Below are 16,172 nucleotides of genomic sequence, written 5' to 3'. Positions count from 1 at the left end.
TGCAAAAGTTGATCAAACTACGATGCAAAAGTTAATCGAACTATAATGCATTACTATATCGAACTACAATTCGAAAGTTAATTGAACTGTAATGCATTACTATATCGAACTACAATTCAAAAGTTGATTGAACTATAATGCATTACTATATCGAACTACAATTCAAAAGTTAATTGAACTGTAATGCATTCCTATATCAAACTACAATTCAAAAGTTAATTGAACTGTAGGGCAAAAGTTAATAAAACTACAATGCAAAACTTAATCGAACTGTAGGGCAAAGGTTAATTGAATTGAAATGCAAAAGTTAATCGAACTATAATGCATTACTATATCGAACTACAATTCAAAAGTTAATTGAACTGTAGGGCAAAGGTTAATTAGGCTATATTGCAAAAGTTAATCGAACGACAATGCAAAAGGTAATCGAATGACAATGCAAAAGGTAGTCAAATAACAATGCAGGAGTTAATTAAACTTTAAGGTCTAGAGATAAGCGGACAACAATGCAAAACTTGATCGAAAAACAGTAAAAAAGTTAATCAAATGACAATGCAACAGTTAATTAAACTTTTAAGTACTATGCAAAAGCATAGTTCATATAATCTATGTATTAACTAATCTAAAAACCATGTAAAATTAAACAACTATGAGTAAAAAAAAACAAGGCAAACTATTTAATACCATAAACAATGTTTAATAGCATGCTATTTGTAGATTATGTAAAATAGCGTTTTAATATTATAGATAATTTAAATAAGAAAGTAGTTAACCATAAAGATACAATGTTTTGAGGATAAATTGATGACGTCGTCAGGGGAAACGCGAGACGCTGATAAACAAAGCGACTACCGCGAAAACACAGACCCAGGTTGGAGATGACAGTGTTCCAACTTAAAGGGATTTAATTTCCTGATGTAATGTGAAAATAACATGAATTAAATGCCCTAGGTTTAATAATAAATAGGACGGTGTCGAATAACAGTCGAAAGGTATTTTAATTGAGTCGCTTTGATTGCCAAGTGGGCACAATAAACTTAATTTTTGTGCTTTAACAAAACTTTAAAAACTGTAGGGTACTGAGTGTATAAGATCTACGTAAGCTTGTTAGATTAGCATAAAATAATCGAATTTTGAATACAAAACTTACGGCAAAAAAGCACGGTCAGCCTGGTCAGTTGTTATTTTCGGGGATTAAACAATAATTTAATTATTTAACCGGCAGCGTGGTGTAGTGGTAAGAACTCTTGCTACACCACACATGAGGTCGTGGGTTCAATCCCCACTGATCTCATGCTGTAGCGCCCTTGAGTAAGGCGCTATAAACGGTATGAACTCCTGTTGAGCTAGCACTTAAACAGCAGCATAATTATCGGGCAATTATAATCTATAATATCACAAACTGCCACAGGCAACTCGAGACTGGGTTGGAGAAACTTATGTTACTTTATGTTTAAGTCGCACATTCGACTTTCCCACATCGAGGATAAAGATATATACAAAAAAAAAAAATAATAATTATCAAACTAATTCCAACCCTTCTATTAGGATTAAATAATGCTAAACTGCTAAATTAACAAAATTTGTATAACTAGTTAGGTTTTTTTATGTAGACTTGTTATTGCCGTAGGTCAGTATGTTTTTACTAGAGATTCTAATACCCATTATTTAATAGTAGCACCGGCAGCGTGGTGTAGTGGTAACAACACTTGCTACACCACCATGAGGTCGTGGGTTCAATCCCCACTGCTCTCATGCTGTAGCGTCTTTGAGTAAGGCGCTATAAACGGTATGAACTCCTGCTGAGCCAACACTTAATCAGCAGCTTAATTATTGGGCAATTATAATCTATAATATCCCAAACTGCCACAGGCAACTCGAGACTGGGTCGGAGTAGCTGATGTGACTTTATGTTTAGGTCGCGCATTCGACTTTTCCACATCGAGGATAAAGATATATACAAAAAAATAAATAAATAAAACACTTATTTTTTTTTAGTTTTTATAGGGAATTTATCAAATAGTTTTCAATATGTATCTAACCAATATATTTGGCGAAATACCGGAAAAGAATATCACATTTGTGATTGACACCTCTGGGTCCATGTACGATGTCTTAACATTTATTAAAGACCACATTGTTGAAACTTTAATTGATCGAGCTTATAACAGACCTGGAACCACTTTTAACTTGATTGAATTTAGTTCTGAGGTAAGATTTTAAGATTTTACGGCCAAACTATGAAGTAACATTAGTTACCCAGACCCAGTCTCGAGTTGCTTTTGACAACTTGAATTATTAAATATTATAACTGCACGATAATTAATCTTTTGATTAGGTATTGGCTCAGCAGAAGTTCATAATGTTAATGGCGCCTTACTCAAGGGCACTACAGTATAAGAGCAGTGGGAATTGAACCCATGACCTCATGCAGTGTAGCAAGTGTTCTAAATACTACATCACACTGCCAGTAAATGTTTATGCAAAATTTAACTTCATGCTATTATATTTTTTGTTAGATAACTCAATGGGCAGATTGCATGGTTGAGTGCACACCAGCAACAGTAAATGCTGCCACCAGATGGCTTCGAGGGATTGAGAGCCAAACAGGAAGTGACACATTGACAGCGTTGGAGATGGCGTTTGATGAACCAAGATGTGATGCTGTATATCTGGTATGTGATTTTAGTTTTTAAAAACAAATAAATATTCCTTTGTTATAGATTAAAGTTTTTACCATTTCTGTAAAAGCAAAAGTTGTTACTTTTTTTAAGGTTTGCTATATTATTAATAGTGTTTATTTTATTTTAAGTTTAAAAATAGCATAAATTTAACTTTGAACAAAATTAGTCTTTTATTAAAATTACTACTATGACATCACAAAGGTATCGGATGGAATGCCGGACCAGGATGGTAACGAGATTGTTCGCCAGACCAGAAGAGTGAGTCAAGGGCGACCGGTTCACTGCATATCAGTGAGCGATGGCTCGGTTGACCTTCCTTTGTCCTCTAAATTGTTCCTGGAGAATTTATCGATTGACACTAGGGGAAGTTTTCATATTGTGAATGTTACAAGAATGGGAGATGTAAGAAAGGTAGGTTTAACACTTTCTTTTTTTGTTGTTGTGTAAAATTGGTTTAATATTGGGTTTGCTAACATATCATATATGACATTGCTTGTGGTTGGAATCTTGGCTTTACTTCAAGAGGTGCAGGGTTTGATTCTCGCTGGTTCCACGCTGGTTCCACGCTGTACTGTTCTTGGGTAAGGCATTATAAACAGTACGAATTCCTGCTGAGCCAACACTTAATCAGCAGCATAATTATCGGGCAAATATAATCAATATTATCGCAAACTGACCAAGTCAATTCGAAACTTGGTCAGGGTAACAAATGTTACTCTATGGCTATTCTGTGAGTCTTTTTTTTCATATCAACGATAATTTATTGAGTAAAAACAATTAAATGCCTGTGCAGTATAACCTAATTTTTCACATCAATAACAAACCATTACTTAAATCTTTTTCCACAATTTTATTTCTAGGTTACCCCGGTTTATAACTCTCGTACAACTCCAGTTGAAGGAGATAAAAAATGCAGTGTTTCCACTTCATTACTAAAAAATCCTTACACCGAAGCTTTGGCAACCCTGCCAGCAGCGTTTCCACCATATTTGTCTAATTACAGGTTCATTAATTAATTTTTTTGCGTATTTAAACAGTTCTAATGTAATAATTGGCCAATAGAATAAGTGACTAAAACAAAAATACTATTTTTTTTTGTACAACTTTGTTGTTTTAACTATATTTAGATATTACCCATTTCTTCACACGGAAGCCCTGAAAGAAGAGTTAGAGCGCACTCCAGTGGCGAGTATTGTAGCTCGAGGAACAAGAATTTTAGCAAGAAGGGATGATGATGGTTATTATTATCGAGCACACATTGCTCAAGAAGTCTCGGTAAGTAAAACTTTTTGCTTTTTATCATATTGTAAACAGAAAAAAGCTATAAAAAAACACTATAAACAGCATTAACTTCTGTTAACTTAAAATCCAATAAGCAGATTAATTATCGGACAATTGTAATTAAAAATATTCTAAACTGCCAAAGTCAACTTAAAAATGGGTCGAGGATACAAATGTTACTCTATGTATAGATCATAAAGTTGACCTTCCAAAATTAAAGATAAATATGTATGAAAAAGCAACAACTTGATATAGTGTTGGCCTAGTGATATTGTCTGATTAGGCTTATAAAATTCTGTGTTCACACTACAGTGATCAAAAATTACAATTTCAAGCTTTATTTTATTTACTTACGTGTTTTAAATTTTTTTTTTTAGTATATATCTTTACCCTCGATGTGGGAAAGTCAAATGCGCGACTTAAACATAGAGTAACATTAGTTACTCCGACCCAGTCTCGAGTTAAAATTGAATTAAAAATATTTTTCCAGGGAAATCGAAACAAATTTTTGATCGAGTTTGATCGGACAAAGAAAGGTCGTGACCTTAGAATGCAGGAGACCTCGCTTCATGACATCATCACGCTCAACGACGCGATTCGACACTCTGTTGTTGTTGGCGATAAGGTGAATAAAAAAAACTTTTTAAATTATAAATAACTTGCATATTTTGACTTGTTTTTCAAGTTAATTTCTAGATCTTTTTCAAGAGTATATTTACAGTTTTTTTAATGGACATTTTCATGTAATAAACTTTATGAATATTCAACAAAATATAAACAACTTTTTTTTAACTGACTGTTTTTTTTATAAACTTCAGGTCTTAGCTCCATGGGAAGGTAGTGGAAAGAGGTTTGGACCTGGAAAAGTGATAAGTGGAGTGGAAAAGAGGCACACAATAGGTGAACAACTTTTACTAAGATAAACACTTGAATTTGGGAAATAGTTACAGTTTTTGTGTTCATAAGTTTTTGCTAAGCTTGATTTTAATATTTAACTTTCTTTTCGTACATATTTTGTATGTATAAACCAGCAGTGTGGTGTAGTGGTCAGAACACTTGGTTTTACTACACAAGGTCCTGGGTTCAATTCCCACTGCTTTTATGCTGTAAGCTATTAAGTAAGGCACTATAAACGATATGAACTCCTGCTTAGCCATCACTTTATCAGTAGCATAATTACCGGCAATTATAATCTATAATATCTCAAACTGCTAAAGTCAACTTAAGACTAGGTCGGGGTAACAAATGTTACTCTGTTTAGGCTGCCTTTCCACATCAGGGATAAATAAATATAAAAACAAACTTAAGTAATTATTAAAATGATTAACATGACAACATTTTTCATTCAGGTGATGATAGAGATAGTGATGTCACAGTAGCATTCTGGAATGGCAAAACAGCTACAATTAACAAAGGAATAGCAATCTGGATACCTGAGTTGTTGTATGATAGGATAGTGGTTGAACTTCAAATGCCGGTAAGAAAAAAGTTTTAAAGTTTTTAGAAGGCAAATCAATGTTTTTACTTTAGTTTAAGGTTATCAAATCAATTACTAATTCATAGCCTTCTTCACGATCGGCATTTTATTTCTTGTAATATAGTTGCACTTCTTAACTAATATTGCCTGCAATAATACCGGCATGATACAAAAGGCAGTATTAGTTATTTTAAAGGCCTATACATATATATTGTCCACTAAGCTCCTTTGTATATAATTATGTGATTAAAATAAGGCATCATACATATACTATTATCACCGAACAAATACCAAATTAACAGCCTAGCAATCGAGTATTTATAGTTCTACAAAATAAATAAAACTACTGTTTGTGGTGCATAGGCAAACTATTAGAGGCAAATAATGGTTGAGAGTTTCAACTTTATTGTAACAATTAAAATGCTGATCATGTACTGGCTATAGACTAATTTATTTTTCTTAAATCAGTATGTTTTAACAAATACTGATTATTCTTAATAATACAAATACTATTAACAGATCACAGCACGTAAGGAGATAATTGATAGGAATGATGCTTGTGAGTTGCCCCATGGTTACCCCTCACTACCCAGAGATGTAGATGATGTTGTTAATGCTGGGTTCAATTCACTTGTAACTGTCAGGTACCAAATTCATTTTTTACCGTCAGATTAAAAGTGTTGTTATGTAAAGTATTTTAAGCATGTATATGTACATGCTCCTTTGACTAAATAACTTTCTAACAAAAGGGGTTTTGTATAGCTTTAAGCAATACTTTGGGGATTTTGGTCATGCATAAATTATTATTAGTAAATATTTACTTGTTAAGGTGCATTGTATTAGTTTTTTGTTTTGTAAGGTAGCATGTGTCTTTAATTCAATAACCTCTCAACAAAAAGTACTTTTAATTCAGTTTGAGTACTATTATAGGACATTTGGTTTTTCATAAATAATTGGTAAATATAATTTAGCATATGGTTTAAAAAAATATACAATTTTAACACCTTAGCCAGATAGTTTTAGTTTTATTATGTCTATAACTGCTTTTTTTGTTATGTTTATAATTGCAATCAAAATCTATAATTATTTTCAATTCCACAAAATTTAACAAATTTGAAATGTATTTTACAGGCGACATCTTCTGTACTACCCATTCCTACACCGGGGTTTATACTACCTACCCACTTACCCCTTATTAACCCCAGTTCCGAGCCTGCTCAGATCATGGCCTGACCTTATCTACCACCGACCTGATCTATTGTATGGTTCATGGCCTTGGCCCTACTACCCAGAGAATGTACTGCCTTATAGAAGGAGATATCCTATAACACAACCACAGTTGGAAGGTTGGTTTTATGTTACCTATTTTTTAGTGTACAGAAAACAATTAATTATTTGTTATTGTCTATTAAAATGGATACATTTTTAGGTACACCATGTTTTGTGTTTTAATTTAACTTTTTATTAATGTTTATTTAATAATTTTACAACAAAATTATGAAAACTATGTAACTTTATAGTGTACTGACATTGTGATGTAAGGGTCAGAGCCCTTGGCTGCACTACATGAGGTCTTAGGTTCGATTCCCATTTGGTTTTATGCTGTAGTACCCTTAAGTAGGGTGCTATAAATGGTATAAGCTCCTGCTAAGCCAACAACTCAGTGATATCCTAAACTGGCAAAGGCAATTTGAGACTGGTTGGGGTAACTGATGTTACTCTATGTTTAGGTTGTGAAGTTGATCTTCCCACATAAAAACTAAAAATACTTTAGTAGTTTCACATGTGTCCTCTGTTTAAGGTTCAGACTTAACTGAAGATGAACTAAAGAGCAAAGTAGATCGCCAACTAAGTGACCATGATCTCCTTCCCAGCAAAGTTTCATTTAACTCAAGTTCAAGCAGTAGCAGTAGTAGTTCATCTGATAGGTAAGTTGTTGACATTATTTTTTTTTGGATATAGCAGCTCTGCCATTAACTGTTACATGTTTAATAAAGATTCAAAACTGCATTATTTTGTAAGTCATATTTTTTTAGGGCCAGATTCTTTTTTTTTTTAAATCCATTTAACTAAAATTAATTTTGTTAATTAAAATAGGTTTGAAAAACAACTATTAATTCATTTTATTATGACATCACAATAGTGAACCAGAGATTGACGAACTCACTGTAGCGAGATACCCACTCACAGTTGATGTGGGAACGAACACGAGGTCATCTTACCTAAAACGAGAGAAAATGTCGCGACCAGAGTGGAAGAAATATTGGAGGCAATCACCACAACCAAGACTTCATCATTCACCTGATTTTAACAGAAGGCAACCTGGGATGGTGAGTGTATTTGTATTTTAATGTTGCTGTTATTTTTATAAAAATATAAAACACTGTTTGATCCCTACTGCTTTCATGTTATAGCAGTCTTTAATACAGTCCTATGTTTGAATTTCGCTACTTCCATGTTAAAGTGCTCTTAAATACAGTCATAGGTTTGATCCCCACTGCTTCTATGTTTTAGCACTCTTGAATAAGGTGGTAAAAACAACATGAACTTCTGTCAAGTTAAAACCAATCAGCAGATTAATTATTGGACAATTAACATCGAAAAAATTTTTCAAAGTGGCAATGTCAACTTGAGATTGAGTCGAGATAACTAATGTTTCTCTATGTTTAGGTTGTGAAGTCAGCCTTAACTCTTTTAACTGCATTTTTATTACCATTTATGTTAAACAATATCATATTAAATTACAGTACAGTACATGGGATGACATGGACCAAGGGCCCACCAACAGCAGTGCATTGTACCACAGCGTAGATGGAAAGTTGGGAGTTAAAAGTGATAGAAGAAGGTTAACTGAGCATCTGAAAACTCCATATGTGGAAATACCCGAAGTATGGGCTAATTTTTTGTTATAAAAAGGTTAAATTGGCCCTGTCTTTTGTTATGTTGGCCCATAGTAATTTACCCACGCTTCGCAAGCGGGGTTTTTAACCCTTTTGTATTGAACACACATCCACATAAATAAATATACTATTAAATAAGCTTCAATATATAAATAATATCATAAAGGGTGGTATATAGTTCATGGCAGAAGACTATGGGCCGAAAGGTTTCATATTTGAGCGAACAAATTCCACACTGTTTACCCTTGAGCCAGCACACCAATCTGTAATATAATTACAAAGACCAATTACCTTGAGATGATACGAAAAAATTATTATTATCATCATGATTTTTTATTTATCTTACAGTTACTAATTGTTTGTTAATTATATTCAGTATGCCACTTACAAAGCAAGACTTGGATCTAATGATCTTCCAATGGATATACATAAGGAGAGGTTACAAAACCTACATAGAAGGCAGACTATGTTAAGAAACCAAACCTGGGCTGATAAGGAGAACCATGCTTGGATGAAAGGGCAACATATTCAAGATACAAGAAGGTAAGGCTGATTAACTTTTAATTTCAATTTTTTTTTCGATTTAAAACTTACTTTTAACAAAATGGAAAAAAATTAAGATGTATATATTGTGTTTTGTATTTTTTTTGCTTTATATTCTACTAGTCGTTCTTCGCCCTAAGAATTAGCTTTTAATTGTTGTAATATGGTTGCAATTCCCAACTAATATTTGCATGCGATAATTTAGCTGCGCACCACATTTCTATGCCTATAAATTTGATATACATGTATAATCTATATAGTCCACTAAGTTCCGTGTTAAAAAATACAAGGTATTAACGACTTTATGTTGGTTATATTTTTGAGTTGTTAAGTTTGTCTTAAGTTAAATATTTTTATTTATCTTGCAGGCAACAACAGCTAGCAAGAATAGGATCAGACGTTGAGAAACAAAGAGAGTATGAAAGAAGATTGGAAAATACAATTGACGCTAAATCTAAAATTAATCAGGTAAAAAAATTTAACCAAACATCGGTCTACTTGTTTTTTATTATGGAGTTAAATAATATTATTGTATAAATTTTAAAACTTTTACATAATAGATTACTTTAAAAGTGTTAGGTGGCATTTTTAAATGTTCATTAAATTGCCTTTTTAAACATAAAGTAACATCTGTTACCCTTACCCAGTCTCGGGATAACTTTTGCAGTTTGAGATATTTTAGATTTTATTTGCTTCAATAATTAGGCTACTGATTAAGTGTTGGCTAAGCAGGAGTTTATGCTGTTAAAAGCGCCTTACTCATGGGCGCTACATCATAACAGCAGTGGGAATCAAACCTAAAACCTCATTTAGTAAAGGCTTTTATAAATGATAATTAGGTTACTTTGTTTTAAAAGCAATGTTGTAATAAAATAAAGTAAGTCATTCATCCCAAATTTCAATGTTTCCAAATAATTATTTCCAGAGTTTCCGCAATGGTTTCTTCCAGAAAGAATTGGACAACATGAACCGCCAACAAACTCATGCTGATTGGTTACAAGCCAGGCGTGGCCACTTTATGAAGGAGCATAACGACAAGTCGCTACAGCGAGAACAAATACAAGAAAACAGACAGGTGGGAAGAAAATTTAAATTAAAAACTAATTAGTATTTTGTGTAAAATTAGTTTTCTTAAATGAGTTAAAATAGACCTTTTATAGTATTAATTTTGGCTATAAAATTTGTTTTATTTTATTTTTTTTTTATTTTGGTTTTTCACGCATTGATAAAAGTAAATAATAAATACGATATACAATTATTATTACAACAATGCGACGGGAAAAAATGACAAAATCGATTTAATGATTAAAAACATGCCATAAGTATTAATGTTAACATAGAGATTTTAAGTATGTTATGGCATGGCCACCAAACCTATTTTAAGTTACAAGTTTGTAGCCATACTTAAAACAATAACCTAATAAAACCATTGTTAAGATTTCAATATAAACCTAATATAATCGTATTGGAAATCCAGCTAGGTGGTCATACTATATTTTTAACATGTATTTTGTTCTAATGCAGTGTGTTGTTGCCATTAACCCTTATTTGGTACCCTTAGTTTTGCTTTTTTTATCTATATTTTAAGTAGAAGTCAGTCTTCATTTAAATTGTTTGTTTTTAGATTGGAAGACAGCATAGGCAAGCCCGCCAACACAACTTAACTGTTAGAAAAGCATTGGTGGAAGATGCTAGGTTGGCTTCTGCTGTACTTGGTTCTTATTAACATGATGTTGTTTTATGATTAGTTATATTAGTAATTTTCTTCGAATTTAATAATCTTCCCTTTCTGAAAGCTATGTGTTTATGTATGTTCTTAGAGGTACCTTTAGTTATTCTTGTATAAAGAAAGTTATTCACATTTCATTATCAAATTATTTTTAGTTTTTTTATAAAAGTATGATGAATTTATCTTGTAGTTTATTGTAATTGTAGGCCCATTGCTACCCTATTCTGCCTTGTATATTATTTAACTATACTAAATGTAACTTGATTTTGTTACTGTATAATATTATTATAAATTGACTATGGTTTAATGCACTATATTAATGTTGTATTATAACTTGTTATCTTTTTAAATCGAAAAGTCTTGTAATTTCTTTATTTTTATTGTTTCAATATCATGCACTTCTCCTAATTATTCACTGTATTAGATTAATAAACACAATTTTATTATAGTATTAACTTTATAACAATGTAAGTTAAAATCTAGTAAGGTTCAAGTATTAATGTTTAAAGTAATATTTATTTGGTGCCACTGAATTTTATCTGCCAGCAAATTGAAATTGTGCCTGTCTCATTTTGGTCACAACTTTGATTTAGTAACTAAGAACGCTACTCTCAAGTACTTTGGTTAAATTGTTTTGGAATTTGTTAAGTTGTTTCAGGGCTTAATACCAGCACAGTTTTGTTTAAATATTGTTGTTTAAATAATATTTAAGTTTTATTTTTTAAAGTTTATGTTTTAATTAATTGTCAGACTGCACAAAAAATGCTTTAAAACTAACATTTTTTTATTGTAAATTTTTAAACACAGTCACAAACGAAAATTTATGTTTTTTTTAGATTTTTTGCCTAAAAATTTGTAAATTAAGAATATAAATCTGCCATATGCGGGTAGGTTTAATTAAAACTTGCCTGTAGTATGTAAAACAGAAGAATGAACGAAAATAAACAAGTACAACAGCCAGGCGACGAAGATTTAGAATCTGACGATGATAACATCCCGTTTTATGTGAATAAAAATGGTTTTCCAGTTGATCCAAAGACCTGGGATCGAATGTGGAGATATGCTGGGAAAATTTATCCTGAGGCTAAAAAGAAAATGGAAATGATTAGAAAGGGGGATAATGTAGCTTGCGATGTGAGTGTACTGTTTATATTTTGCTCTTTACTAACTGGTTGATAGCCAGCCTTAAGGCCTGTTCACACGACAAGGTAACGCTAAAAAATATCTAATAAAAGTATACCACTTTCGAAATCTTGCGTAAATTTTGCTTCAGCTACAAAACTTTACGAAATCTTACTAACTTACGCAAACTTTCGTACGTGTGAACCACTCTGTTCATTATAAATGGTTGCGAAATCTTACATTACGTTGTGTACGCCGTGTGAACAACCTTTTATGGACATGATTTATTGGTCATAACATGGTCACAACTCTCAACTAATATTGGCCAGATAATTCATCGACAAACCATAAAAGATGACATTTGTTAAAATTTTTTAGGTGAGCATTCCTACAGTTCCAGTATACATTCCACAGATGGGAGTTCTACACTTTGTTCGCCTTGTACAAAACTATATTAACTCACTTAACTATAACCACACTGGTAAGTAGGAATATTCAATATTTCACATGTATAATGTTATTAAAATATTTGGTTGATAGCTTGCCCTAATGTCAACATTTTAATTGTTGTAATATGGTTGCAATTCTCAACTATTCTACGTACTTATTAAATAATAAAAATAAAGTTATTGTTGTACAGGAACTCAATTGTTTGAAATTCGTAAAAGTCGACCACTAGCTGGCCTTATGGACAAAGCAAAAGAAATGGTAAAAGAATCTCTGCCAATCAAATGTCTGGAAGCTGTCATACTTGCAATGTAGGTTTATAAGTTCTAAGATCTTTAGTCAATGAGGCTTAGTGGACGTTATATGATGAAATATATATATTTAGGTCTAGTTTATAGGCCTACAAAAAAAACAAAAAAAAAAGTTTTTTGTCGGTAAATTATTGCGAGATGATATTGCGATAGCTACCGTATTATGACAAATAAACCTGATCATAAGGCGGGCTATTGACTAGTTTAAGTAAATACAAGCAAAAAGTAATAATGATTATATTTTTAACAGATTGATTAAAATTATAGTATTGTCAAAACATAAATGTTTTTACTTTCAGATATTTAACAAATTGTCTTCCCAGTCTTGAGAGATTTCCAATTGGATTTAAATCAATGTTTAACGGTCACAGATATTACCACGTCGTACTTGGTGTGATGTACAATGGAAAGTATGGAGCATTAGGGTTGAGTAGAAGGGTGGATCTAATGGATAAACCAGTTATGTTTAAGGTAATTAATTTTTTTACATAAATTTGTTTAACTTTTGTGATTATTAGTATTGTATTTATAAAGAGCCTCATGTAGTGGTCAGAACACTGGCTTTACTACATGAGATCTTAGGTTAGATCCCCACTTCTCTCATGCTATAGCACCCTTGGGTTAGGCTCTATAAACGGTATTAACTCCTGCTGACCCAACACTTAATCAGCAACTTAAGTATCGGGCAATTATTCCAAACTTATATTAAAGCTTTTACTTTAAATTTAAACTTTTAACTGTTGTTTTTTACAGAATCTTTCAGATTTGATCGCGGATTATGACATTGCTTATTCTAAATGTAAGTACTTTAAGGTGTGTGTAACGTTTGCACTAAGACTGTATGTAATGTGGATTTTTCAATAATATTTACTCTTTATGATAATAAACATTTAATTTTAGACACTCATACTTTAAAGAAAGTGAGAATTGGGGCTGGGATTCCTCATGACCCTTGCAGTCAAGAGAAAATACTTTGGGGGGTAAGATGAGATTTTACGTTTATTTTAAGTATGTATGCTATGTTACCTATTCTAAGTAGATATATGTATTTCAACAAGTTTTTTTGTGCAAATATAATCAATAATATTTTAAACTGGCAAAGTCAACCCGAGACTGGGTCAGGGTAATGATTGTTATTCTATTTTTTTTTGTATATATTTTTATCCTCGATGTTGGAAAGTCGAATGCGTGACTTCAACATAGAGTAACATCAGTTACTCCAACCCAGTCTCGAGTTGCTTGTGGCAGTTTGGGATATTATAGATTATAATTGCCCGGTTTTTATGCTGCTGATTAAGTGCTGGCTCAGCAGGAGTTCCTACCGTTTATAGCGCCTTTCTCAAGGACGCTACAGCATGAGATCAGTGGGGATTGAACCCACGACCTCATGTTGGTGTAGCAAGTGTTCTTACCGATACTTCACGCTGCCGGTATGTTTCGGCTGTGGTTGTCCTTTTCACAACAAGAAAAAATAAAAACAATACAGTTTCCTGTTTAACAAGAAAAAATAAAAACAATACAAGGAGGGGCCAACTTCACAGCTTAATTATAGAATAACATTTGTTTCCCAGACCCTGTCTTCTGTTGACTGTACCAAATACGATCACAGGATACTTATTCTCTTTATATTAACCACAGATTTTAATCGTGAACTACTCACGATCGAGCCAGATTGAAAACCAGCGAAGATTAGATCGTTACAGTAAAGAGTTAAGATCACGAGCAACTTATATTGTTCCCCCTTCATCACCTAAGAAGGACAGACCAAGGTTATATTAGTTATATAATTATTTATCATCGATGTGGGAAGATCGACTTTACAGCCTAAACATAAAGTAACATCAGCTACCCCGACCCAGTCTCGAGTTGCCTGTGGCAGTTTGGGATATTATTGATTATAATTGCCTAATAATTAAGCTGTTGATTAAGTGCCGGCTCAGCAGGAGGTTATACCGTTTATGGCACTTTACTTAAAGGTGCTACAGCATAGGTGCAGTTAGGATCAAACCGAGGATGTAGCGAAGCCAAGTGTTTTAACCCCTACACCACGCTGTTAATTGTAGAATAACTCGTTTTTTTTCTTTTAACGCGACTCATCTTTTTTTCGATTTTCTTTTAGGAATATTTTGTTGTCTCGACGTGAACACACGATAGCGCCCATGCGCAACCCAACCACCGATCTACGCTCCACCAAATCAGCCAATCTACAAACCAGGTATGACGTCACTGTAGGTAAACTTACCGTCACAGTAAAGATTATGACGTCATACTTTAAATTTAATAAAACATTTTGGCGGTTTAAAAAAATCTAAATTTATTTTTGTTCTAGAAAATCTTCGAGCGGGAAAATTGGATATCATATCAAAGTGTGACGACATAGTTGTTTAATGTGACGTCAGTTTTATAAATTTTTTAACAAAATCAAAATAAATTTAAAAACTGAATTTTTCTTTTTTTTTGTTATATTATGACGTTTTTGTTATATTATAACGTCAATCAATTATTTGAGGGCTGGTTAGTGTCAGAGTTGTGACAGAGTGAGGCTATATATTAAAGTTTAACTTATTTTAAACCTTTTATTTGTTTGTAAACGTCGGGATAGGACTAAGTTAAAGTTGATACCTTGTTTGTGTATTGAGAATTTAAACAAAAGAATTCAGAGAACTTGCTTTGTTTTAGGATAGCTACGTCATAGAGGGTATTGTTAACTCAACACTGGCGTCTGTGTTACGTTTTTTGTAATTTTGAAGCGTTGGAAATTTGCAGGTAACCGCGCGTTCAAAAATTATTTTTATTTTTAGCTTTAAAGGATTATTTAGGGATATGGTAGATATACGATAATGCAGTCTTAGATATTGGTGGTTAGTTATACCTTTGTGTGGTTGTTTTTAAGACGGATTCTGATAAAAAAAAAGTCAAGTTTTGTAAGAAAATGTTAGTTGATAAAAAACAGTAAAATTTGCTATTACAAATTGTTTAGGTCTGGCTTTGCATTAATAATAGACTTATACCAACTATAAGTACATATATGTCTAAGACTTTATCGTTATATGCAATGTTAGAGCTTTAAACATAGGAAAAATTAGGTAACCAAGTTTGTATAGCAAATATTATTTATATTGTTGGTGGATATAAAAAATTGCTTGCCAGTGATGTAACAATAGTTTTTGTGACGTAATTTACAGGAAATTTACCGCGTTTTCGGTTCTGGTTTACGATTTAATAAAATAACGCACACAAAAACCCAAAATCTTGCGGTTTAGGACAATATCTTAAATTATTAGAAGTTTTATACATTGTGTGGTATCCTATATACCATAGTTTTCTCCCTATTTAAACAAGGTTGCAACGTTGTGTAAACTTTTAGGAAAGTTTTCTATGGCGGGCGTGGTCATAGTTAAAACATCTGGTTTCTTGAGAACTAAACCAACAAAAATATCTGGTCGTTAAATTAAAGAATTCGCTGAGTTTGTGAATTGAAAGAAAGTCGTAAAAAGTTGGGAGACTGTTAGGCTGCTGTAAAAGGTTGATATGGCTCAAGGCCGTTTTACTTGAAATTTAGGATAAAAGAATTAAGTTAACCTATATGAATAGGTGCAATAAACAGTTAAAAAAGAATAAAAATTTACGGTTTTAAAAAGGTTTAAAAAATCTATGTGCAAATATTTTATATAAGAA

The 16,172-nt window shown here is 32.4% G+C and overlaps 2 protein-coding genes across 2 annotated transcripts; both read left to right on the top strand.

The window, feature by feature from the left end:
• The first annotated feature begins 1,591 nt into the window (after positions 1 to 1,591).
• Positions 1,592 to 11,039, top strand: LOC145754879 (uncharacterized). The gene is made up of 18 exons (XM_082571037.1): positions 1,592 to 1,630; positions 1,999 to 2,211; positions 2,520 to 2,675; positions 2,886 to 3,095; positions 3,545 to 3,687; positions 3,812 to 3,959; positions 4,456 to 4,590; positions 4,784 to 4,865; positions 5,315 to 5,442; positions 5,962 to 6,086; positions 6,574 to 6,788; positions 7,244 to 7,370; positions 7,586 to 7,772; positions 8,190 to 8,330; positions 8,719 to 8,885; positions 9,254 to 9,353; positions 9,811 to 9,960; positions 10,510 to 11,039. Exons 2-18 carry the CDS (start codon positions 2,032 to 2,034, stop codon positions 10,609 to 10,611), a joined length of 2,496 nt encoding a protein of 831 aa, XP_082427163.1. The 5' UTR covers positions 1,592 to 1,630; positions 1,999 to 2,031; the 3' UTR covers positions 10,612 to 11,039.
• A 415-nt stretch (positions 11,040 to 11,454) lies between these two features.
• On the top strand, positions 11,455 to 14,938 carry LOC145755019 (tubulinyl-Tyr carboxypeptidase 2-like). The gene is made up of 9 exons (XM_082571216.1): positions 11,455 to 11,748; positions 12,115 to 12,217; positions 12,377 to 12,494; positions 12,794 to 12,965; positions 13,248 to 13,293; positions 13,395 to 13,474; positions 14,133 to 14,263; positions 14,614 to 14,709; positions 14,824 to 14,938. The coding sequence occupies exons 1-9, from the start codon at positions 11,545 to 11,547 to the stop codon at positions 14,864 to 14,866; spliced, it is 993 nt and encodes a 330-aa protein (XP_082427342.1). The 5' UTR covers positions 11,455 to 11,544; the 3' UTR covers positions 14,867 to 14,938.
• Positions 14,939 to 16,172: the final 1,234 nt, after the last annotated feature.

Source organism: Corella eumyota, chromosome 6 (assembly GCF_963082875.1).
Source record: "Corella eumyota chromosome 6, kaCorEumy4.1, whole genome shotgun sequence".
NCBI lineage: Eukaryota > Metazoa > Chordata > Ascidiacea > Phlebobranchia > Corellidae > Corella > Corella eumyota.
The sequence above is the reverse complement of the archived record's forward strand: the minus strand, read 5'-3'. Positions and strand labels throughout refer to the sequence as shown.

Bases quoted from the DNA above. Each gene is read 5' to 3' on its own strand.
- LOC145754879 (XM_082571037.1), top strand. From the start codon at position 2,032: ATGTATCTAACCAATATATTTGGCGAAATACCGGAAAAGAATATCACA. The intron at 5,443-5,961 runs GTAAGAAAAAAG...TACTATTAACAG, and splicing joins TGGTTGAACTTCAAATGCCG to ATCACAGCACGTAAGGAGAT. The intron at 9,961-10,509 runs GTGGGAAGAAAA...GTTTGTTTTTAG, and splicing joins AAATACAAGAAAACAGACAG to ATTGGAAGACAGCATAGGCA.
- LOC145755019 (XM_082571216.1), top strand. From the start codon at position 11,545: ATGAACGAAAATAAACAAGTACAACAGCCAGGCGACGAAGATTTAGAA. The intron at 12,495-12,793 runs GTAGGTTTATAA...TTTTACTTTCAG, and splicing joins GAAGCTGTCATACTTGCAAT to ATATTTAACAAATTGTCTTC. The intron at 13,294-13,394 runs GTAAGTACTTTA...ATTTAATTTTAG, and splicing joins TGACATTGCTTATTCTAAAT to ACACTCATACTTTAAAGAAA.